Genomic DNA, 24,480 nt, shown 5'->3' on the forward strand with positions numbered 1-24,480 from the left:
GCTGCCAGCCACATTTCATCACCCCCTTCCCAAAGAAGGTTTAATTAAAATAATGTCTTATGTCTAATCAGATTTGACAGGCTTGTCAGGGACCATTGTTACAAGCATGATGCTGTTGCTCTGTCATCCTGGCTGGGAAAACAATATTTGCATCCTGTTAGGTGGTTACTCATGTTGTTACTATGATTCTGGGCATTTTCTGAACATAAATTTCAAAATGAGTGGTAACAAAAATAAGCAAACCTTTACTGCATGGTACAATTAAATTTGAAATTTGGACTTATTCCAAATCAGATGATGGACAAATCCAGCCCTACCACTGTTCCCTTTGATCTGCACACTCCAAAACAAGACACTGAAGGACACTGTTGGTAACAACACATGGATTTTGGCCTGATACTTTACTGCACATTGTAAATTAACAGAGGACAAAAAAACTTTTTCAGCACCTTTCCTGCTCTAGAGGAACCAGTCAGTTGCATCGTACTACAGGGTGTTCTTACAGCCACCTACAAGCTGTCTTCCATAAATGTAGACCTCCCTAGCCTCACTCCCTTGTTCTTGCTTCTGGCCAACTGTCCGTGGAGAAGATCAGGGCTGCACGTACCTAAAGGTTATAAGGAAAGGAACTGAAGCAACCTTATGTGAACTCTTGTCCATCCATCTGTATAGTTTTTTACTTAGTAACACTGAGGCAGCAGGTCAGCATTCTTAAAACCAGCCGATCAGAGGAACACAGCAAGAGCAATCTTGCATCCTGGCAAGAGCCCAGGGTGAGGGCAGAGGACCTCAGAGTGATCATGACAGAAGGGGAGAGGGGTAGGGAAACAACCACAACAACAAACACCACAAAGATGCAGAAACAGAAGTGGCAAGGCGAAACTGATGACAGCAACAACTGGTACAGAGAGGTGACGAGCTGGAATGACTTGCAGATACAGAGGTGACCAAGGCAATTCACTGTGCATGCCATCACCTAAACCTGAATGGCATTTAGTTGTGCTGCTAGACAAGGAGAACATAGAAAAGCATGACTTGGTTCAAGTAGGTAATGCCAAAAGGAGTCTAATCAACAGAAGAGAACAAAAAAACTATTACAAAGAGTGACTCATGAAGAGCTCCTGGGAAGCTGAGGTGTTTTTTTGCTATTATTTCAATGCTTCTTCTACTTTACCTTGAGTTTATATTTTCATTCCTTTTCTTCTGAAGGAGTTCTGAATAGACAAGTTGGAAGTATCCTACACTAATGATACCTGTAATTGCTTTATTCATGATAACTCAAACCAGTTTAACTATTTGGCAAGAAGAACTGGACTCTTGCTGCTCTTTTCCTGAGTTTGGGGTGCAAACATGTCTGGATCCCAGACCATGTTAATTCCCTTAAGTAATTTCCACCTAAAATTCAGATAAATGAAAAGTGAATAACTTATGGGTGAAAGAAATCAAAATGCCTCAAGATATCAACCATAATCAAATCAGCACATCTATGGTTTTCAGAGAAAGAGACCTAACTTGCAATTTTCATTTTACCTGCTAATACACGTTGTGTAGTCTACACGCAACTAAGAATGCGCCATTCAGTCTGAAAACTACAAAAACAGAAGTCTGAAAATGTAAAACATTTTTCCTGCCTATATTACATTAATGCACTAGCGATTTTACAGTAAAGAAAAAAGTAAAAATCACTTTGATTCAAGCGACTGATTTCTAACGGTCACAGGTGTTCAAAATTTAGACTGTTTTCAGTTTTCACTGTACCAACTTAACTTCAGTACAAGTGAAGGGCTATAACCAACAGGATTCTGTATATATAGCTTCAAAAAGCAAAACTAGAAGTCAACAGTGTCTGTTGCTAAGACAAAAAAAAAGTTAAGTTTCTCATACCAAAGCTTCCCATCTATGTAAGTGTTCAACCGCTGCTACACAGCTCAGATCTCTTACAACCTCTCAGCAAAAAGCCAGTAACTTCACTACTGTACAAAACAGATTCCATATTTTTACTGTAGTATCCAAATAGATGACATCACCCCAAAACCTGCAGCAATCGCTTCCGCTTTGTACCTCTAAGAGTTCTGCAAACAAGAGCATGTGAAGGTACTCCCCTTGCAATAAAGCACAATGATGTTGAGCCCCTGGTAACAGCTCTCTGGATGAAGTTGTAATGCAACATGTGATGTAATGCAACTACATGCCCACAACACTAACACGCGACCCCCCGCCCCCCAAAAATACCTAATCAAGCAAAACAACAACAAAAAAACCAAACCAAAAACCAAAGTAAAAAAAACCCCAAGACCTCAAAACCAAAAACCCACAAAGGAAAAAAAACAAAAAAAAAACTCTATCACCAGTCTAACAGAAAAGTAAGTTCTAGCTTTATCTACAGTAACTCCTCTGAAGCGCTACCATAATAATCCAGGAGATAAAGTAAATTAAATTTCTTGGTCAATTTTAAGATTGACATAAACAAACCAAAATCTCCTCCAAGCCAATACTCTTATGAAGCTGCTATCCAATTTTCAAGGGACACCAGTTAAGACAGATCTAATGATATCTTCATCTTCTGGGATACAAACACAAGTGGTCATCATCCTACATTTAACCATTCAGAGTTGGGCTTACACTGACAAGAGGGGATTTGAGGGAGGTGTGATGCATCCCTGCTGCATACATATCCTATGGATCAACAGTTCAAGCAGCTGTGATGAGTGACCTAAATCTGAACAGTCTACATCAAACAAATGCAGTTTGTTATTACTAGTGCAATGATTGAGGGGCAGAGGGACAGGAGCAAGTAAAATGGCACTTTCTAAAGCATTTTTCAAATACATCAGTAGGAAGGAAATGAAGAAAAGACCCTGAAAAATAGGATTATGTGCAGATCACTGGATTACAAGACAACACTAATGATAGTCATAACATCCATTATGGAGGTTTTCATGTAGATGTTCAATTGCATCTTGCTAGCGCTGAACATCAGGAGCCATTGATTCTTCAAACTGTGCCATTGCTTAACATGACAGCAATCAACCTTTTGCTCCCAGACTTCTCTATTGGAGGCTTACACACACTCTCAGAAAGGCATGGCATCTCTCTGTCTTTCCATATGGATTCATGGCCCTGACATCAGACACCTGCAGTTCCAGTTATCCTCATATCATGTCCCACTTTGTTCATTAGAGACACTGGACTCGTTACAAGCACATACTGTTTGGGTGGTTACAGATTTAAGGTTCATAGCTGATAACAGACAGCTCCACTCCTCTTTTAAGATCCTGACTATGTGTTTGAAGCATAATTTGCAATACACCTCACCCAGAAATCAGGGACAACCCTACAATGGTTGTGGAAATGAAGCACACTAATATACCATATTTTTAGTCACTTTGTGATTTATCAGCCATACAGATTTCTAACACAGTTGAAAATGATACACCACACAAACCTCTAGAAATACAAGTTTCACAGGTAGCAGCACAAGGGAACACAAAAGTACTTACAGCGAGCCCTGTGGTCAAAGCAGATCAAGGCAAGTTTTTCCTTTGGTCAGACACTGACATGCCAAACAACAGCATGGAGGATGCACCTATTCTAAATTCACATTCAACTTGGCAGCAAATGCATGCAGATGGGTGACCTTTTTTAAAAAGGACTCTTTCCAGAAATTTCAAAGTGCAATTTAGTGATTTTTACCCAAGTTATTTAAAGATCATGTAGACAAAACAGCTGAGAGAAGAGATGTGTTTTCTTTTTTTTTACTTCAAGGTGAGCTTCACTAATCTACAAACTACAACACTACCAACAAAAAGAATGATAAACTAGAAATAGAGGACTAACTTCCCCTCCTTGAGGCATGAAAGAAGCAAGACAGAAATTTTAGAGATATATATATCTCTATCTCTAAAAATATGAATGTGCCATGCAATTCCTACATTCCAGGAAAAAAGAGAAAAATATGACCCAAGACTCATACTAGCAGTGAGGGCTGCAATAATCTCAATACAGTGAAGTAAGTCCCAAATTTGATGAGCAGAGCAACTGTTTTTAATTCCTATTTTCCTATATCTAAAGTTTGAATAGCAAATACCTACCAGTTTTGAGAGTTTGAAACTGTCAGATGGTAAGCATCTGGTAACTATCAACAAGTGTAGCTACTTCAGCTTAATTACCATAAGATTTCATACTACTACAAAAGAGTCATTTTTTTCTAAGCAATTTTAGCACTAACCAGAGCCAGGCATGTGCATTAACTTCCCTCGTTAATCACAGCACTTTAGAAGAAAGCTAATATTTCAACACAACCCTTCTTGAGTGAGAGAGACTTCTAATTGCTAGTTTCAACAACGAAATAGCCCACTGACTTTGTTCTTTTGGTAAAGATGCATGAAAAAGCAGTGGCATAGCCCACACATTTAGAATGTATGCCTGCAACCCAGAATATCAAAAACTAATTGAAAAGCTGCTCTATTTGTTGCAGTGGTACTTCAACATGTAACAAGCTGATTCTGAAGTACTTCAGTATTATTAATACTTCAGACTTGTCCCAGTTATGAATGAGAGCTAGACAGACACTCCCAAAATGCTGCCAGCACAACAAAGTAAAACAGCTTTTAATCCATTAATCACAACATACTCTTTTAAATTTAAAAATAATAGAATCTCTGCAGTTTCAAGCTTTTTGTTCTTATGCTCTTTAACCAAGAGAGGTAACAGGTAGCTGATCTGGTATTACTTAGAAGTAAGTTCAACTCTGTTGGCCATATCAGGACCTTTTCCCAATACCAATACAAAAACTCAAACTATTTTGGTACATAAAGCAGTTGTATTCATTAATTTTCAATATTTATTTATTAACCAGAATTGAATTTATTTCAATACATTACAACAATTAAATGACTATGTAAAAAATCCATTCTAAAGAAATCTGTAAAGTTGTCATCTTTTCCCTGTTAAAGCTCAGAAGAGAAATTATAACATTTGTTGATAATTATGGTTTTGGTTATAAATTTGGTGAAATACTAACACTTACGGAATTACTTTAACAAAGGAGAAAAAAAAAAAATCTATCAAGAAATCAAGTTGGCCAAAGTTTTTAAATGGAAAAATAAGATCTGTCAGCAGCTCAAACATCACTTGCAGTTCCATGTATTGGATCTCAGCCAAAATATGCCCATCTTGCACTGTACAAGAATAATGAGAACAGTGTTATACTACTATAGATGCATCAATTTTTCCTTTATACTTGGGTCACATGCACTACCCACTCTTACCACACATTTAATATCTTCCCAGCAAAATTCAGCATGGTACTGATAGAAAAAATAACATGTTATATTAACTATTCCACCTCCAAAGAAACCAGTAAGCAGGCTGAAATACTGATATTCAGCATGGGAACTACTGTTTCAGACCCTGACTGCACACTCAGCCCACGCAGTCTGAATACACATCAGGCCAACAACAGCCATCTCCCATTCCTGAAAGGATCTCTTCCATCATATGGTTAAAATGGTTAAACTATTTCTGTTATCTGATGTCCCTGTCTCCCACTAATACATCTTATTTCTCTCAAGTAAAAGAGCCATGTTCTAAGAATATAAAGTGCCTGCAAACCCATTTGATTCAATCATGGAACGTTTTGGGTTGAAAGGAACGTTCAAAGATCATCTAGTCCACACACTCTGTCACAGGCAAGGGTATTGATCAGGTTTTTCAAAGCTCCATCCAACCTCCTCCTAGAATAACCATCCCTGGATAACCTCCAGGGATCAGTTATCCACAGGTTCCCAGGGCAACCTGTTAAATTCCTCATCACCTTCTTTTCTTCCTTGTGTTCAATCTCAATCTTCCCTCTTTTCAGTTTCATCTTTCAGTCTTTCCATTTTCCAGGAAACACCCCAATTTACCATAAATTAAATCCTTCTCCAAATACATACTTTGAGATACATAGAAGGAAAAGTCCTAAACACTTCATACTCCTGAAGCAACTAAGACATCTGGAAAAGTGCGCTCTCCAAAACACTCTTTTGTGAAGTGACAATGTAAGCTCATAGCATCTTAAATCTTACTGATTTTCACAACATACCTCCTGAGGCTGGGTTTGCCTTTGCCTTGACAGCGCTAATGTGAGAAACCTGAATTGCATTCTAAGTGCCACGGGTGTGACATTCTTCGCAAGTTTATTTGACTTTTTCTGGGGCTTATGCATTTCTCCAACACATTAACATGTCACTGGTACAGTCTCAACTTTCAATGCCAATTCATTTTGTCCTCAAATCATGTGTCACTCTTGTTTAGCCAACAGGCATCTATCCTCATCTAACCCATCTTATCAAGACTGAGACAAGAAAATGAGCATAGACGGAAGTACACATCTGAAAAAATGCCAGGTTTTGCTACACTGAAGGATGAAACTAAAAGACCAGGAAGAAAACAAACCCTTATCACTGTTCATGAACATTCAGTTCAGTTACTGTCATATGTTCACTGAGCTGAGGCCTCATCAGGGACATACTCCTTACCTGACCAACTCAAAAAAACAAAAGAATCAGACTGAAATTCAAAAAATGTATCAAGCAAAGATGGTCCCATTGCAGTAGTGCCTAAAAGCCAAGCTCATTTCATCTCCAGGCATCAGTCAATCCTACTTTCAAGTCTTCCCATCCAGTCCAAATAGGACTGAATGACTGCATTAAAAAGATGAGCTAGATGGGAAATACTATGGGTAAACAACACCAAATTGAATTTCACTACCAGAAGTCATGTTTTTAAATTAAAAAAATTAACTTGTTTTCATTAACAAGGAACTGGTGCATAACAGAGAATTAAGAGCAGGAAACTGATTTAAAGCAATTAGTAACATCTGAATTATTTCTTGCAATGACTTGTAAACTTTAGGAGAGGCTAGAACTGGTATAAAGATGAAGCTCTGCCCTTTAAAAGCACATAGTAAAAGAAACATCAGAAGCTGAGCTATCAAAAAATAAATGCTCTGTATATGAAAACAGCAGCAGACACTTGAACAGCTCAGCAAACTGGTAGTACCCTCACCAAACATGCATCTGAATTAATTTGGAACACTGGAAGGTAAGTTGCCTTGAGTAAGCTCGTCTAGTGTAGAAAAACAAAAATTTACCTTTGAGCAGTGAAGTGAAACTGAGACTGCCCTCAGCTATAGTGGATCTATTACAAAACAAGAGCATGATAAGTAAATGAACTGCTTGCTGTGTTTTATATTAGAAAACTTCATGGGCCCACACTACCTGAGGGTAGCATACTCAGTCCTGAGCAGAAACATCTTCCTTGCAATCTCTTAATTTTGTAGTTCTCAAATAGCAAATGCCCCTCTATTAGGGGCTACTTAAATGGAAATATGGTTCAGCCTGTAATCCAACTACATTGAAAAATTCAGGAATGGAAGCCACTAGCAAGAAGGAAAAACCAAAGAGAGACTGTACTTCTGTTAAACAAGGTTTACTCTATGTGTGCAACTGCTACAGCTGAGGTTACTATCAGTGAGGATACACAAACACGCAGACAATCCCCACCTGCCAAAAAGGAAAGCAGAGCAAATACTCAGTCCTTGAGATGTACCTTTCAAGGATGCTCCAGCTGCTACACTCCCCTTCACATACTGCTTCAGAAAGCCTTTTTATAGCACAGATGTCATTCCTCCCTCCCTGCCGCATTCACAGAAGGTACTCTGTAGATCCCTAAGCATAATAAAATAATCCCCTCACCCACCTACCTTAATTCCTACTGTTTCCATTCAAATTGAGCCTTAAGATTTAAATTTCCTTACTTAAAACAAACTGAAGGGGTGTGCTTTCCCTCTGTGCAAGACAACAAGTCTGCCCTCCCAGCACTGCAACCCTACTTGCAAGTTAATGTTTGGGCAGGGAAGTTTAAGGAGTAGTGTAAAAGTCTGCACTAAGAAAGTAAAATTTCTATCACAAATGCACAGAGCAAAATCCACAGACTTGGTAAGGTAGTAGGGGAGACACACACATACACACAATTTGCAAGCCTCCCAACAGTAAGGGAATATGGATACTGAACTCTCAGTGCTCAAGTGGAATGGAAAATAGAAAAGAAACCAAAGACAAGGAAAGACACTGCTTTCAGATGAAATCTAGATACCAACAGTATATTTATAATGCCAGGAACTACACACTTCTCATTCATTTTCTTTCCCTTGAGGGGAAAGTAGTTTTGCAAAAATTTCCTTACACCCTCAGCACCTCATAACTCTTATAACCTGTCAAGGCACATAACCAGCAGTGAAACTGCTCTGTTTTGCAGGTATGAGGAATACCTGCTGAAGCAGTTTGCCCACAGTCATCCAGTTCAGCCAGCAGCAAAGTCAGAACACAACCTGTGTTTCCCAAATCCCAAACCCACAGCTACGCCAGGAATCTCACTGCAGCCTCTCAAGTTTGGAACAGTATCTATTCCCTACCAAATTACTCCTATTCAGTCCTTTTCATCTCACTATAAAAGCCCCAAGGATTCACTTCAGATTTGAATATGAAATTTGGTGTAGTCCAAACTTTATTTGTAGGTTAGAACTTCCAATTTATTTATGTATGTCATTTTGTTATATACTATATAGTCCGTCTCACTGAGTAGTATAAACTTTTTCCCTGCACATAAGGAAATTCTTCAGCAGATACAGAAATGAATGCAAGCCCCAGAACACTTAAAGCAATGAATAACTAAACAGAAATGGCTCATTTTATGTGCAAAAAAAAACCTTCAAAGATGCATTCGCTTAATTTTGTCAGGACATTTTGACAGATCTGACTCAGCTTCTAGCCTTACTTTCAGCAATTTAGCCTTACTTTATTTTATAGCTAGACCAGAGTAGGTTGCTGGATGAAGTTGCTCTGTGACCACCAAAGGGTCATCCCACAGTTTCTCCTCTCCAAACATTTAAGGCTGGCAAGAACACAGGACTGAGGATAGCTGACAGCACAAAGATCTCTCTCAGTGGACCATCATAATAACCGTGACATGACAGCAAGATGACTTTTTTTTTAAGAAGCAAAGTGGCAATACTGTGGGCTGACCATTCCTCCTCTGAGCTATCAGATTGTCTCCTGTTACCTGAGAATCAGTCCCAGCCTGCCCCGCTCACAACCCATATGTCTGATGCAATCCAGCCTACTTTAGGAAATTAATCCAGTGCTGCCTAACAACAGAACATGAGAATCACATTCAGATTTCTAAAGGAACATAAAATTACAGGAGAAATTTGCCTTGAATAAAGACTGGCATATAAAGGATACACAACTTCCCTCCCAGCATGAAAGGAAAATGAGAAATCCTTTCCATTACTCGGTAGAACTAATTTATCCAGAGTACAGCCAGATCCCTTGCGTTAAACATGGTTACATTTCAAGTGTTCATCTCCAATATAAATACAGAACATCCCCAGAGACAGACAGACTTTCAGAACTGTACTGTAACTGCATATGCAATATGGGAGTTCAGTATGAAGACGGTGACATTACCATGTCACAAAAACAGCCATCATAGTCATTTTGCCAACATCTTCCAGAGTCCACCTCCAAGTTCAAAAGCAGCTCAGATCACCTTGCCATTTGTGCCAAAACCAACTTCTTCACCTTCACCTTCCTTCATTTATCTTTCATCTTATAATAAATTGTGGATTCTGTAAGCTGCATTTAATAAGGCTTTTCCAGTTTAACACCTTCACACAGATGAGATTACAGACCATAACAGTATAATTTTTATATTCACACTTCAATTTGATAGCTCTCTCTTTACATACAAATTCAGAAATAAATAACAGTGTTAGTTAAAAGCAACAAGACTTTTACTGTCTTTTCTTGGATTTTCCTTGCAAAATTACTAAGCACTTACTTCCACGTAAGTAACCAGAAAACATGTATCTTCCACAAGCAAGAATGAAGCCTCTAACTACAGGTACTTCTTTTCTCTCTCTCTTCTTAATAGAGAATAAAAGGTACTTTTTGGAAACAGTTCTTTTGTATAGTATTATAAACACAGCAAGCAAAATGAAACTAAATAATAATTCACCTGTTTTCTACAAGTAAGTCAGACTGTCAACAAACTGCTTGTGGTGACATAATACTTAATTAAAAGATTAAGAACACATTCTTTTCTTGGAGGCTATGCAGCATAAAACTTTTCTGCCCTTTTTCATCAAGCAGTTTTATTCCAGATGATTAATGGTGATTTTATTCAAGAGTCCTTTCCCTGCTACATGTGCCTCTGATATTTCTACGTCAAATTATTACACAGGACAATGCAAAGACCCCATGATAGTATTAGTCATTAGGGTGGAACCCAGTGTGGCTTTGCTGCATCACAGAAGGAAACAAAGTTTTAACATGTACTTCAGAGAGTACAAATAAACTAGGAACCTAGTTTTATTTTAGCACTGAGTATTGATGAGGTGTACCAAATTGAACACACAAGCATTTCCCTGTGTCTAAATTAGGCACAGGGCTAAAATATGACACAGCACAACTGGCATCTTTTGAAACACACTGTCCCAAAACCAGGAATAAATCTCATCAGTCATTTCAGTTATGGCTTCGTCAGCAGCTAGCCTAGAAATGACATATGGTGCAAGCACAAACATATATATAAGGAAGGGGCTTAAAAATAAATTATTTCACATAATCTAGTAGATAATTACCAAAAATGCTGAGCTCCAGTTACACAGACCAGACAAGAGCTCACAACTCTTTACTACTACTTTCCATTATACCAACCATCAACAGGTAAATACATTAATTGTTCTCATATGCAGATCATCTTCCAGATGAAGAACTGACTACATCTTGGATAGGACTCACCTTCTTCTAATTTAAAATGTTACTATCGTTTAAGAGTTTCTGATACAAAATGCAGCTGAGATAAAACACGCTCGTCAGTTACAAAGTGTAACACTGGTTCAAAACACCATGTTGCATTAGTAATCTGCTGTCTTTCTAGAAGGGAAAATCTAAATCTAAATTTGACCAAAGATATTGTGTTCCCCTTTTGACGTAATTCTATGTTTCAAGTACATTGCAAGCTTAAGGGACTCTGGAAAGACCTTGTAGCTTTCAAAAATTAAAAAACAGAAACCAAATCCAGTCTGGGCATACAGTCTGTCCTTTAAACGTTCCCATTCACAGGAAAGACAGCATTTCTTAACATTTAAGAAAAAAGCCTTTGGACAAAAGGATTTGGAATAAATCTAACGACCTGAGAGAGGGGAAAGCCCCCAGTGCTCAGGTTCTGATGGAGACCTCAGCACAAGACTACTGACTGCAAAAGGTCATTAGGGACACAGAACATGAGCTTATTCAAACCAAGTCAGAGGGTCAAAGCATTAAGCAATGCACTTGCATACCAGAGAGGATTACCCACCTAAGTAGTTAACACACAACAACCGCGAGCTCAGGCTCCTATCGATCAACTGCACTAATCCCAAGGGTCGACCGCAGAGTGGTGTGTGCTGCAAGATCAATAGCCCTGCCTTCCCAGACATCAGCTTAAGCACACACAACGCAGGGATGAGAAACCAACCTTTGATGCATCCTACAAGACCTACTTTTTCAAACAAGAGAACTATTTATAAATTGTAAACAACCCCTCTTTGCCTTTCCTTCAAAGAACTGTTTTCACAAACAGCTTCAGAGCTTTCCAATTATGGCTCCACTAGACCTTCCTTATGCTGACATTGATCTGAATTGCACTGATCAATTTCAAACAGATAATCACGCCCCTTAGGTAGAGATCCTTGTAAAATGACAGCCAAAACTCTGGAATTTGGGATTGAAAAGACTGGGAGAGATTATGCTAGAAACAAAATACCAGAAAAGTTAGACAGAAGGTCTGTGTAATAAGGAAAACTAAATTTCTCAAAGACCAATTTATCAAAATACTCAACCCCAGCATCAACCGTAAAATATGGGAACAGACTGCTGTTAAAAACTCATAATACAGAGACTGGATATGAACAGCAATTATTCACTAAATTGGACAACGAAATTTTTAATCCCTAGAGTTTGAGAAAGCAACAGGAAACCATAAGCTTACACAAATTTAAAAAGAGGATGAGTAAGGTGTCACCTTCTGTGTCATTACAGCACTTCTGCTACCAGCACCAGCCAAAACAGCTCCAGCTGTCACAGTGTGACAGATGAGGCTGGATTGGTCCAGAAACCTGACTCCATTCTGTCAGTTACAGGTTTTTGTCTCGAGGATAACAAAACATCATGTGATTAATGGAGATGGAGCTCTTCCAAGTGTTTTTGATGATTTTTCACCATTACAATTTTTCTATCCATCAACATAAACTATACAGGAAATCTCCAGGCTGACCTGTATACACTCTGAATATTCTGAAAATGTAAGTTCTCTTCATTAAAGAGAAACTAATACTTATAGAGTCACATAACTTGCTTCAGCTCATGGTTGAATAGCACTTTAGTAGCAGAAACTTCTTCCCTGACTCCTTGTTCCAAAGGGCATGCACAGGGAAAAAAAAAAATAAAAGGAGATATTAAACATGCAGGCTAAGTACAGATGGTGAGGCAAGGAAAGAATCATCACTTTCAGTTTTGTTTCTGAAACTAAACCCACAAACTCGTGAAAGCTGTTTAAAAATTACATACTTTCTTGTCTCCCTCGCCTTAGAATTAAGGTTTTTGCCACCCAGTGGCAACGGTAACCTTAAGAACCACTGACACATCCTAATTGCAGCTGTGTGTGTACAGGAAACTGAAGTCACTGAGCAGCAGTTCTTCGTGGTGCTGTAACCCAACACCACTTTGCACACGACTCTGCTGCTGCCACAGGGAGCACCTCAGCCCACCCTACTGCCCGTGGCTGCTGCACAGATACACAGATTTTCCCTACGGAGAAAAGGGAAGGAGACTAAAATACGTTTTTCCCCACTCTTGCCTGTAAAATGCCAGGAAACCAGCAGTTGCAGGAGTGCCTGCACAGGGACAGAAAGTTCCATACCTCAAGGCTGATAAGAGAAGGTGAGGAAGAGGTCTGGCTAATTGCAGCACTTCCTCTTTTTCCTCAACACTCTAGATCACAGCTGGAGTGGGAGTAAGATCCCTCTCGCCAAGCTCACACAAAAGACTCTTAGTCCCTTAACAGGCTGTGGGATGCAGCAAGCCTTCCATCAGCAGCACAGCCACTGAAGTTACATCACCAAGCACAACCCAGTTGCCCCTTAGTTTGGCAACACACACTTGCCAAAGTGAGTCATGTAGGAATATCGACCTCACAGTGCTTAAATGTAACATGAATACATTTTACAAGATGAATACATGGGCAGCTACTAGTTCCACAGCCAAGTGCCAGAGTCCATCTGCTTATCTCCACCCGAATGAGACATCACCAGTGTCGTAACATTTCTGTATGAGCAGGTTTTTTTCACTTGTTTGGAATTTCTAATGATGTGGGGAATAAAAACAGCTGATAAGGTGGCTACTCTTTTCCATCTATTGTAATTTCTTTTACTAATTAAAAAAAAAACAAAAAAACAAAGCAAACCTACCCTTCCCATTAGTAGGATAAATTTTGAGTTATCAAAACACAGGAAGACAGCCGATCAATTATACTAAATATAAACAAAGAAATAAATAATTGCACTGGATGTCTTACTTCTAGTAAGAACTGAGCTAAAGGGAACACAAAGTATTATCAGGAAGTTACAAATAACTAAACTGAAGTATTCTTATACCAACGTATACATTCATGGAATGTTTGCATCTCAAATTCTGAGAAAGATGTAGTCAAAAGAAGAATAAATAACAGGAAAAGATCCAGAAATAGGCGATAAAGAGAAGTGTAGGGCTACAACCCATGAAATAAAGATGACCAGATCTTTAGCCTACAAGGAGACGCTGCCAAAGAGTGAATACTCCGTGATTTAGCAGTAAAGTCACAATCAGCACAGGGAAGATGAGCACCGTGACTTGCACAGCACAAGAGGCAGAAATTAACAAGTTACCTGAAGGCAGACTCGACACACACCACACCCCCAAAGAAAATCAGATGTTTGTTTTGGCTCCTCATGGATTTAGTTACTGTGAAGAGACACTTCCGAACATCACGGACATCAACAGCTTACTCGGATGTCAACAGCCACCGGGCAAATTCATCAGGGGTTACTAGGCAGAAAGACATTTCCTTGACTCCGGCGGTCTCGGAAACTGCTGGAAAGCACGAGCCTGTGGGACAGGAGCGTCACCCCGCCTTGCTCCGCGAGTCCAGCCCAGGGCCGAGCGCTGGCACCTCACAGCGGCTCTACAGAGCAGGAGCGGAGGGTCTCCGTCCTCGGAGAAGAGGAAGGGGCGCGGTCCGTCCCCAGCTGCTCCTGCCCGGTACCTGCGGCCCCCGCGGTCCCCGTCCGTACCTGCGGCGACCAAGCCCCGCTACCCCACGCAGTATTTGCATCCCCCCAGTCTAGCCCGGTACCTGCGGCCCCCGGCCCCGCTGTCCCGCCGTCCCGCAGTCACCGCCCGCCGTCCCTACGGGCCCCGCTCGGCGCCGCCGGAACCGGGCGACGCCATCTTGTCTGGGCCCCGCCGGCGGGATGGCGTCATGCCGTGACGTCACCTGCGCCTGCCGGGCCAATCGGGAACGGCGGATGGTGACGCCACCGCAACAGGGAGGGGGCGGGGCGAAGGCGGAGACACGCCTCTTCCCGGGGGCGGGGCGGGGCCTGGGAGGTTCCGTGGGTTGTCCGTGTCCCCGTTCCTGTCGCTGTCGCCTGCCTTTGCCAACCACTGACCCTGTCCCTGTCCCGTTCCTGCCTCTGACCCTGTCCCATTCCCTGTGTCATCTCTGTCCCTGCCCTGTCTCTGTCACTGTCGCTTTACGTGCTCCAGTCCCTGCTTCTGTCCCTGTGCTGCCCGCGGGTCTGTCCCCAGCTCCTGCCCCTCTCGCCGCTGTGCATCGTGCCAGGGCTCCCCAAGGGGCTGGATGTAGGTGCTGGGTGGGACACAGAAAAGCCATGCCATCCCACACCCTTCTGCCTCTTCCCTCAGCAGCCACGGCTACCTCACCTTCCCAAGGGACTTAGGGGACATTCCCGCTGGGTTTCCAGCCTTTTGAGCCATCCTTGTTCCGAAATGGAGGGGTTTTGTCCAAAATGGGCGTGGTAGTTGTGTATGTGAGGGAGGATGTGGAGAAAGGAGTTAATCATGGTAAATGATGACTGCAAATGGCCAAACTGGAATTACAGCTTTTATCCTCAGAGGAAACTGGAATGCCTGAGAGGTTAATTTATAATTTCTTTTTCAGTTTGGTTTCTCACAGCACCTTTATCTTTGGGGTTGAATGAAAACACTCAAGGTCATAAAAACAATGTTGTATTAGGAAAATGTGTACTGATTCCATGACTTGAGGCAGCATCAGATGTCAGAAGCTGGCATTTTCTTAAAGTCTGTCTGCATATCACATGTTTTCTCTACTCTGCAATACCACTGGCAAGTAGCAATTGCTGGGTTTGGATCACATGAAGCTTTGCCTCTGAAAGATAGAAAAAGAGTGTATGAGCCATGTGGACATCAGAAAAAGACATCCTTCCACATGGGTCTCAGAGGGGTGCAATGAAATGCAAATACAGTATTATCTCTTTAATTCTCCAGCAGTAAGTGATTTCCGAGGTGGAATGTGTGGGAAAATGACTGGGGATAAAATTACAAGAAAAACAGGGAGTTATATTCACATTCTAACAGAAGTTAGTACAGAAAACAGAGGGTGAAGTGCAGTTGTGACTCTCTGGATGGGATGTGGTCAGCATGCCCAACTTCCCACACACAATCCGTGCTAAAGGGGACTGAAGGGAGGGTGGAGCGGAATGGAAACACCAGGGCCAGGCTCTGTTGTAATCCTGGCAAGAGGGAGAACTCAGTAGTAGTATCTCAGTAGCAGATAAATTGTTTAGCAGCTGAAAACAGGAGCAGGAGGAAAAGGACATGCCTTGCTGCTAAACCAGCTACAGTGGCAAGATCACAAATGCCCACCTCCATCCCAGAGGCTACCTCAGGTGTGATGCTGACATTACCCACCTGCAAGGTACAACTACCCCACACTAAACACGATGTATGACAAGAGTTACTCAAGGTAGTGCAAAAATAGTATAAAAATTAAGTTTAACATCGAGAGAAGTTAGGGAAGGTTCCACTGTAACTTCCGGGATTGATTGACTGGTCAGGCTGAACCTGTAAAAACTACAGTCTTATGTATGGTGATTGTTTATCTTGTTTGCTCTGAATACATTTTTGCAGCCAGATACTATCACTAGCAACATTTGCATCTCAATCTGTCAGTTTTCTATTACATGAATAAAATATTATTATTCTGTAAACTGTCCTTCAAGAGTGTTAACGGTGGGTAAAATACTCAACCGTGGGGGCCTTGGAGATGCCTTCTGGCCTCTAATGCTTTTGGTGTGCATACCTGAATCTTTCCTGGGATGCCAAGAGACCAGCTAAAGGCGTGGAAACCCTCAAAGGGGTTTTTGTGTTTCCACGTGACCCTGAATAAGCCAGCTGAACCACCCTCTGATCCAGTGGGCTGTTCAGTGAAGAGTTAGACATTAGGGAGAATTTCTTCACAGAATGGGTGATTAGACATTAGGAATGAACTGCTCAGGGAGGTGGAGGAGTCGCCATTCTGGAGATCTTTAGGGAAAGACTGCGCATGGCACTCAGTGCCACGTTCTGGTTGACAGGGTGGTGTTCACTCATAGGTTGGACTGGGTGATACTAGAGGTCTTTTCCAACCTAATTGATTCTATGATTCTGTCCCTAGAGTGGGAGCCTGACAGACTGGTCGGTCACAAGTGTCTTGGCTTTCCTGGGGAGCTCAGAGTCTGATCAAACACGAAGGGTTTGGGAATATCTCCGTTTCCTGGGGGGGATTCCCAAACGTCCACCTTGTACTGAGCCCGCCCTGCCGCAAGGGGGCGCCATACCTAGTCACGCTGATTTCGCTGTCATGGCAACGGCAGAGGTTGCGGTCAGGTTGCTAGGCAACAAAGCGCCTGGGCGGGGCGGAACCGCCGCCGCAAAGCTGCGACGCAACTGTCGTAAAAAGGGGAAGGGAAAAAAAAAAAAAAGCACCAAAAAAACCACTAAACCCCGTGGTGTTGTAAAATGCCGTGAGGCGCGGCCGGCGGGGCCTGAGGGACAGAGCTCGGGCCCGGTCCCGCTCCATATGCCCCGAACCGCCCCGTCCCGCTCCATGTGGGGCCGCTCCTCATCCACATCTTCCTCATCCTTCTACTATGGCCCGGAAAACAGTTAGCAGGAAGCGGAAAGCGGCGGCGGCTGCCGCCGCAGGGACCGGGGGTCTCCAGGGGGAGCAGGTAAGGGGTGAGGGGGTGGTGGGCGTGAAGCGCTTGTACCCTGTGGTGGGAAGGGGGAGAAGCGCTTGTTCCCGGGGCGGGGCGGACGTGCCGGTCCCCGGGAGGAAGGGGGTGACCCTGTCCGGGGGTTGCGGAAGGAAGGTGTCCTGGGGGGTCGGGGATCCTGGGGAGTGGCAGCCAGTCCCGGTGGTAGCCAGGGATGAGGAGGTCACCTGGGGAGGGACAGCCCCGGTCCTGGTGTCACCCAGGGAGGGGCAGCCCCCAAGTACCAGGGTCACCGGGGAGGAGGAGCCCTTGGTCCCAGGGTCAGTCCCCCCCTTTTTCCACGCGCCCCGGGGCTCGCGGCGCCCCGTTGGGTTCGGCCGTTCGCCGGTCGCTGCCGCGTAGCGATGATGGCTGGATGGCTCTGGCCCGGTCGGAGGAGGCCGAGCGCCGCGGTCGGTATCGGGGAGCCACCTGGGTGTCACCCCTACGCCTGCCAAGCTGAGGGCGAGGGCTATCGGCACTGCCCCTCTCCCGTTCCAAGCGCTCCGCTCCTTCCCGTGAGCGTTTGGCGTACCAACGGCGCCGAACGGCCACGGACTGTCGTTATATCATCGCCGTGTTGCTTCTTTAGCAGATACTTACGTTTAATTTCACGCTGCTAAAGGCTCTATCAGCATTCCCGAGTTAATTTCCGTGTGCGATGTTCCATGGGTGGTTTGGAAGGGTTCAGGGTTTTGCTGGGAATACCGCTGAATTTGAAAGGGTGGTGTCTTAAAGTTTGTTTTAGTTGGTTTATCCACTGTCCAAATTTATTATCCACAGTACGGGTGGGATCACTCGGTTCACAAAAGGAAAAGGCTCCCGCCGGTGAAAAGGTCTCTGGTGTACTATGTGAAAGGGAGAGAGGTCCGGATGCAGAATGAGTCCAGCTACCACCGCTTGTTGCATGGATACGCAGCCCAGCAGCTCCCCAGCCTCCTGAAGGAGAGGGAATTTCACCTCGGAACACTCAATAAAGTGTTTGCCTCCCAGTGGCTCAATCACCGACAAGTGGTCTGCGGGACAAAATGCAACACGGTGAGTGCCATCTCTCGCTGTTTCCCTTTCCTCTGTTAATTATTCCACCTCTACCCTCAAAAGTTGCTTATCATAATTAAAGTGTGTGGATGGCCAGGGAAAACATTAGGAATTAGGAGTGGAGTCAAAATCGTGCCCGTTTAACTGAACGAAAGCAATGCTTAAGGACGATCTTTTCTCATCTGAAAATGTTGCACTGTAATTCCAGTAAAGCACTTGTGTGATCTGTACAGAGTGATTTACACCTAGTTGTGGGATGAGGAGCAACAGTGGGATTGGATCTTTCCTTTTGTCCTGCAGATGAGAAGCTAATGGACAGATATTAGCGTCTCTAATGGTGGCTGTCAGTGCTTGGCTGAACTTGCTGCTCAGGTTCCTTTTTTCTGTTATGTTCAGTCTTACACAGTTTGGTTTTACATATGGTTCTATGCTGATGGCTTTTAAAAGTTGTTCAAAAACTGTGGTTAAACTCCAGATATTTGTCAGAACAGCTAGAAATGTTCTGAACTTTAAAAAATACATAAATTCCAGATTTTCGGTGTTATCCTTTGCTTGTTGACTTTATAATTCTTCACTCTAAAACTGTCTCCAGTGCTTGAATAGCTTCTCTGGTTTATATATTTTTACATGTTTCTACAAAAACTAAAAACTCCTCAGGTTCTTGAAGTGATGCTTTCAAACATTTCATGGGAATATTAAAATGGTGTCCTGTGGGACTAGTAAATGGAGGAGATCATATTTCTTAGGTAATATTCTCTCCGCCAGAGTTATTAGCCCAAGTTCATTGGCTGAGGTTGCAGTTTCATGCATGGAGTTGTGATTGAATTAGTACAAAATCCTACACTGCAGGTTGGTTGGTGCCACAGAAGGGAATCAAGGGTTACAAGGAATGAATACATAGGTGAAGCAACTCTTAAATCTCAGAGAGTATCAGTTGCTTCTTTGCCTCAAGATCTTTCTGTGCCGTGCCAAAGCCATGCTCAGTGGTCTGACCAGCAAGGGACAGTGGGCTGGTTTTTTTTCCATTTTGGATGATTAAACATTCTGAGATGGTCTGTTATTCACAGTTGCACAGGGGGAGGCTTTTATGCAGTAGCTCTTAAGATGCGGAGCCTAACTGTATAAACAAAGCAATCTTTTAACAGCAATAAGCTCAAAATAGAATCTCTCTGCCTACTTTCTCCACATATGTTCATCTCCTCAGCCAGTCAGCAGCCAGCAGTGGTTGTGGTTGTAGAGCTGCTTACGGGACACAAACTCATGCTGAAATACAAGCTCCCAAAAATCTTGCTTACTCTAGCAAGATGACTGTATGTTTTATAGAGTTGCAACAATTTTGCTGTGTTCTATAACTTTTGTAGCTCTGGCGCATCTGCTGCGAAGATAAATGGACAAGTGGGTTGTTAACGCAACCTTGCAGAAAATTGTTTGGGACCAAACAATCATGGAGCTGAAGAGGGATTCAGCAAATTGTTGTTCCCTTTGCACATGCTGCAGCCAAGGGTGCTTGTCCACAGCCAGACTTAGAGACAGACCTTCTCTGTCATTAAGCAAAATAGAGTGATTGCAGAAAAAGTCCCTGCAGCATTGTGGAAGATCATATATGAGTTATGAGTGTTGTAATAACTGTATGTTGTTTGCTTTGTGCTCACATTTGAACAAGTAAAGTGTTAAACTCTACACTCTAATTATGAGATTTTTCTCTCTCATCTCCCGAGTGTGTGACCTATTAAAGGAAAATGCCTTTGCTTATTCTCATATGCTGAAGTTGTGGTATTCAAGCTGGGACTAAATCGAAAACACCTTGGTTGACTTCAGCAAGGTTTGCTGCATTGGAGTTGCACTTAATTAAAGTTAATGCAAGGGAAAAATATAAACTATAGCAGTTATTTTAATCTTGACTGTGGCACTGAGTGCTTTTAGCATTTAATTTATAAATTGCCCATCACTGTGCAGTGCCAGGAGGATTCACTGTTCTTAATGACAAAACAGAAATATGCTCTTGTCATAGAGGAGGAGGTTTGGGTTTAGTCACTTGGCAGTACTAGTTACTATAAAAATACTGAAGAAAATATGGAGCTCTGTCAATTACTCTTTTTTGATGAATATTATGATTAGTTTAATTATGTGGAGTAACTTTTTATCCTTAAAACTATTCCAGGGTGTGAAATAACTGTATTCTTCTCCAGTGGATCATGCTGCTCATAGTTGAGCAGCTGTAAATCAAATATTTCGGATATTTGTGTTGTGCAGAGGTACATGCTTTTTCTGGTAGATTGAGAATTATGGGAACTATTACAAGCATATAGGCACATAAAATTTCAAGGGAAATTACGCAGACCTTTCACCTGAGCTCTTCAGAGCCAGGAATCCTGTTTGTAAGAATTTCCTAGACCTTGCATGCAATGGTCTCCTTAATGTTTTTCCAATTAAAATGGATGAGCAGGGAACTTCTGAGGGGTGCAGATGTTTAGGGTATGTTCTGATAGGTATCAAAATTAGCAAAGACTGATGCTGTGAGGATATATAGAAGAAACTGTCACAGAAGAAGATCTGTAATCTGCAGTCTTCACTTCAGGCTTCATTGAGAAACTCATAAGACTTAGGTAGGAGACAGCTTTATGGCAAACAAAAACATAGAATGCAAGATTCCTGTGTTTTGGGGTTTTTCTTCCTCATTACTGTTTCAGGAAATTATGAAAACTAAAATAATGTCTAAAAAGAGGTTTCAGTAATTTTTTCAGCTTCTTTTGCTCTGTTAGCTACGTGTACATGTTCAGGATATAATCCTTTCACTAATTGCAAAGTTAAAGATGAAAAAATGTAAGAGCTATAAATAATTCCCTAAATAAAAGAAGCTAATTCTTTTCCAGTTGCTTGAGAATATATTTGCTTGGAATTTAGTTCAGTTTTTTTTGTTTTTCCAGGCAGGCCAAATAGATGCATTTGTGTTTCAAAACTTCCTTTCTGAATGCTCTCTCCTGATTTCTCAGGCAGTTTTTCCAAGGCATCCATGGGTTGGTTTCTGAATGCTGGCTGAAACCTTTTCTTTCTTCAGCAGATTGCTGTGTTGCCTCGGCTGACCTGCTGTAAATCACCAGCTCTCATTTCCTATTAGAGACTTTAAACTTGTTCAAAGAGATCCTACGTTTGTTCTGTGCATCTCATACAATTACAGCCCCGTCTTGTACTCCTGGGATTGTGGTGAGAGTACAATGGGAAGTTCCTCCTCTGTCTGTGAATGTGAACTGTCTATGGGGAAAGTTATTTCCCCTTGCTTTGCACGTTACTGTATCTTCTGGCTTTGCATATGTGAGGAAGCATCAAGATGACAGCACATTTCTGATCACTTGTTGGGAATGAGAAGTCTCCTCTAGTTTGTAGCTCTACTCAAAGTGCAGCGAGCAGTGACCGAAACTTGACATAAATAAACCTCTGATGCCTGTAGCTGATATTTCCAGTCACATGTCTTTCAGTAGCTTGTGACCAAATAGTCAGGTGTTGGTTTCTTGTCTCAAGAGTATTTGCTTTTCTGTCAACTGCATGTGATACTCATGTCTGCCTGGTAGTGTCAGTGCCAGGTATGGTGAGAGTAGGGATGCCCTTTAGCAGATGTCTGTCACTTCGCCATTCTTTGCCATCTGTCAGCATGTATTCGCTGTCTCCTAGCCCCCTGAAATTAAACACAGAGGGTAAAATGCAAATAAAAAATGATAAATGTGATTTTGACACTGCACAAATGCAGTAACAACAAAGTCTGTGTCCATTAGCTGGTTGTGCTTCAGAGTTTCACAGAAAGGTGGGGTGCCTGATTTCATGGTCTTGTCTCTGGAAATGTGAATTCAAAGTCAACCAACTTGCTTGCTGCTTTTACCTCTCATCACTTCTCAGGTGGTTTCTTTATATTGTGGATTGCTTTGCTTTTGACCCTTTCAATAAGGATGTGTAAGGCCATTATGCACTTCAGTTGACTCTACTGCATAACCTGTGAGTAAGTTTTGTGCTAAGATTAGTGCATGTTAGTGTGGCTGATGTAGTTGCCATTCCCTGCGATGCTGGAAAAGTCATGGCAGTCAGATGAAGTGCCAGGTGACTGGAAAAGGGAAGTCATTGTACCTATATTGAGAAATGGTAGAAAGAAGGACTCCAAGAACTACTGGCTGTCAGCATCCCCTCTGTGCCTGGGAAGATCATGGGATCTGGTTTCCTCCTAGAAGCTCTGCTAAGGCACGTGGAGAACAGGGAGGTGAATTGAGGCAACCAGCCTGGCTTCACCAAGGGTAAGTCCTGCCTGACAAGCCAGAGGCTTTCTATGATGCAGTGACTGCAGGAGTAGACAAGGAAAGGATCACAGATGTCATTTATCTGGACTTTTGTACAGCCTTTGACACGGTCCCCCACAGCATCCTTCTGTCTAAATTAGAGGGAGATGGATTTGATGGATGGACTGTTGGGTGGTGAGGCATTGGCTGGATAATCACAGAGTACTGGTCAATGTCTCAGAGTCCCAGTGGACATCAGTGATAAGTGGAGTCCTTCACGGATCCATACTGGGACCAGTGTTCTTTGATACGATCATTAATGGCATAGGGATCAAGATCAGTGGCATGGGGATCAAGTGCACTCCCAGCAAGTTTGATGATAACACCAAGCTGATTGGTGCTTTGACACACCTGAAGGATGGGATGCTATCCAGAGGGACTGGACAAGCTCAAGGAGTGGGTCCATGGGAACAGCATGAAGTTCAAGGCCAAGTGCTGGTGCTGCACCTGGGTGAGAGCAGCCCCCGGTATCAGCACAGGCTTGGCATGAACAGACCCAGAGCAGCCCTGCCCAGAAGGACCTGGGGGTGCTGGTGGGTGAGAGGCTGGACATGCTCCGGCCATGGCACTCACAGCCCAGAGAGCCAAACGTGTCCTGGGCTGCATCCAGAGCCCCGTGGGCAGCAGGGGAGGGAGGGGATTCTGCCCCTCTGCTCTGCTCTGCTGAGACCCAGCTGGAGCATCCAGAGCTGGGGTCCCTGCACAGGAGGGACAGGGACCTGCTGGTGAGGTGAGCCCAGAGAAGGCCACGAAGATGGCTGGAGGGCTGGAGCACATCTCCGACAAGGACAGGCTGGGAGGGTTTTGGTTGTTCAGCCTGAAGGAGAGAAGGCTCTGAGGAGGCCTTATCATGTCCTTCCAGTACCTAAAGGGCACTTGAAAAAAAAGATAGGGACAGATGAACAGGGCTTGTAGTGACTGGAAAAGAGGTACTGGTTTTCAATTTAATGAGGGCAGAGTCACACAAGATACAAGGAAGATTCTTACGCTTTACCATCAGGCTAGTGACACACTGGCATGGGTTGCCCACACAGCTGCTGAGTGGTCAATCTGTGGAAACATGCAAAGACAGGTTGGACAGAGCTCTGAGCAGTCTGGTCTAGTTCATGTCCCTGCTCACTGCTGGGCACTTGGACAAGATAACTTTTAAGCGTTCCTTGCAATCCATACCATTCTTTGCTTCTTTATTTTGATCTTCTGCAGAAAGCAGACATATGTTGCCAATTTGATAGTTTAACGTGTCCGTGTGTCTTCGGGGCTTCGCATATATTAGTAAATTTGTATTGCTACAGAACAAAAAACCTGATAACAAGTTTTTTACAAACTGAAAAGAAAGATCTTATGATCTGAATAAAAGTTGAGGCTGAGAACTTGAAAAAATCAATCACTGCTAGTCAGGTGTGACCAGCAGTAGTATTGATGTAGTAGCACAATAAGCATTGTCTTCTTTTGTTGTTTTGTTAGCAAAAATCATATTTGAAGGAGAACAAGTAATAATTTTCCAATTTGGCTGCAGGTGAGATCTTTTTGTGACCAGCCTCAGCTAGTCTGGAGTTCTGCTCCTTGCAGAAGTGGGTGTCCCCACTTGTTTTGGCTAGCACTGATAAGCATGTGGCTGGGGAGGCAGCTGGATCTGCTTGCTGCTTTGTGTGCAGACAGGTTTCCTTGTAGGGTTAGTTTCACCAAGGCAGATCCAGTTGACCCTGCAGCTACTTGAGC

The 24,480-nt window shown here is 42.8% G+C and overlaps 2 protein-coding genes across 6 annotated transcripts in view; one reads left to right on the forward strand and one right to left on the reverse strand.

Annotated features, from left to right (window-relative positions):
* UBAP1 (ubiquitin associated protein 1) overlaps positions 1-14,618 on the reverse strand; it is a 33,585-nt gene extending 18,967 nt beyond the window's left edge. For 2 of the 3 annotated variants that reach the window (XM_058826264.1, XM_058826262.1), the window contains exon 1: positions 14,479-14,618. The gene's annotated coding sequence lies outside the window, so the exon portion shown is untranslated. Of the gene's footprint in view, positions 1-14,011; positions 14,137-14,478 lie in introns of those variants that run through there. The other variant, XM_058826263.1, reaches the window with a different exon arrangement.
* A 2,513-nt stretch (positions 14,619-17,131) lies between these two features.
* DCAF12 (DDB1 and CUL4 associated factor 12) overlaps positions 17,132-24,480 on the forward strand; it is a 32,304-nt gene continuing 24,955 nt past the window's right edge. For all 3 annotated transcript variants that reach the window (XM_058865039.1, XM_058865040.1, XM_058865041.1), the window contains exons 1-2: positions 17,132-17,377; positions 18,185-18,439. In XM_058865039.1, coding sequence (XP_058721022.1) covers positions 17,297-17,377; positions 18,185-18,439 — 336 coding nt within the window. In that variant the 5' untranslated portion in view covers positions 17,132-17,296. The remainder of the gene's footprint in view (positions 17,378-18,184; positions 18,440-24,480) is intronic.

This window comes from Poecile atricapillus, chromosome Z (genome assembly GCF_030490865.1).
Source record: "Poecile atricapillus isolate bPoeAtr1 chromosome Z, bPoeAtr1.hap1, whole genome shotgun sequence".
In the NCBI taxonomy this organism is placed as follows: domain Eukaryota; kingdom Metazoa; phylum Chordata; class Aves; order Passeriformes; family Paridae; genus Poecile; species Poecile atricapillus.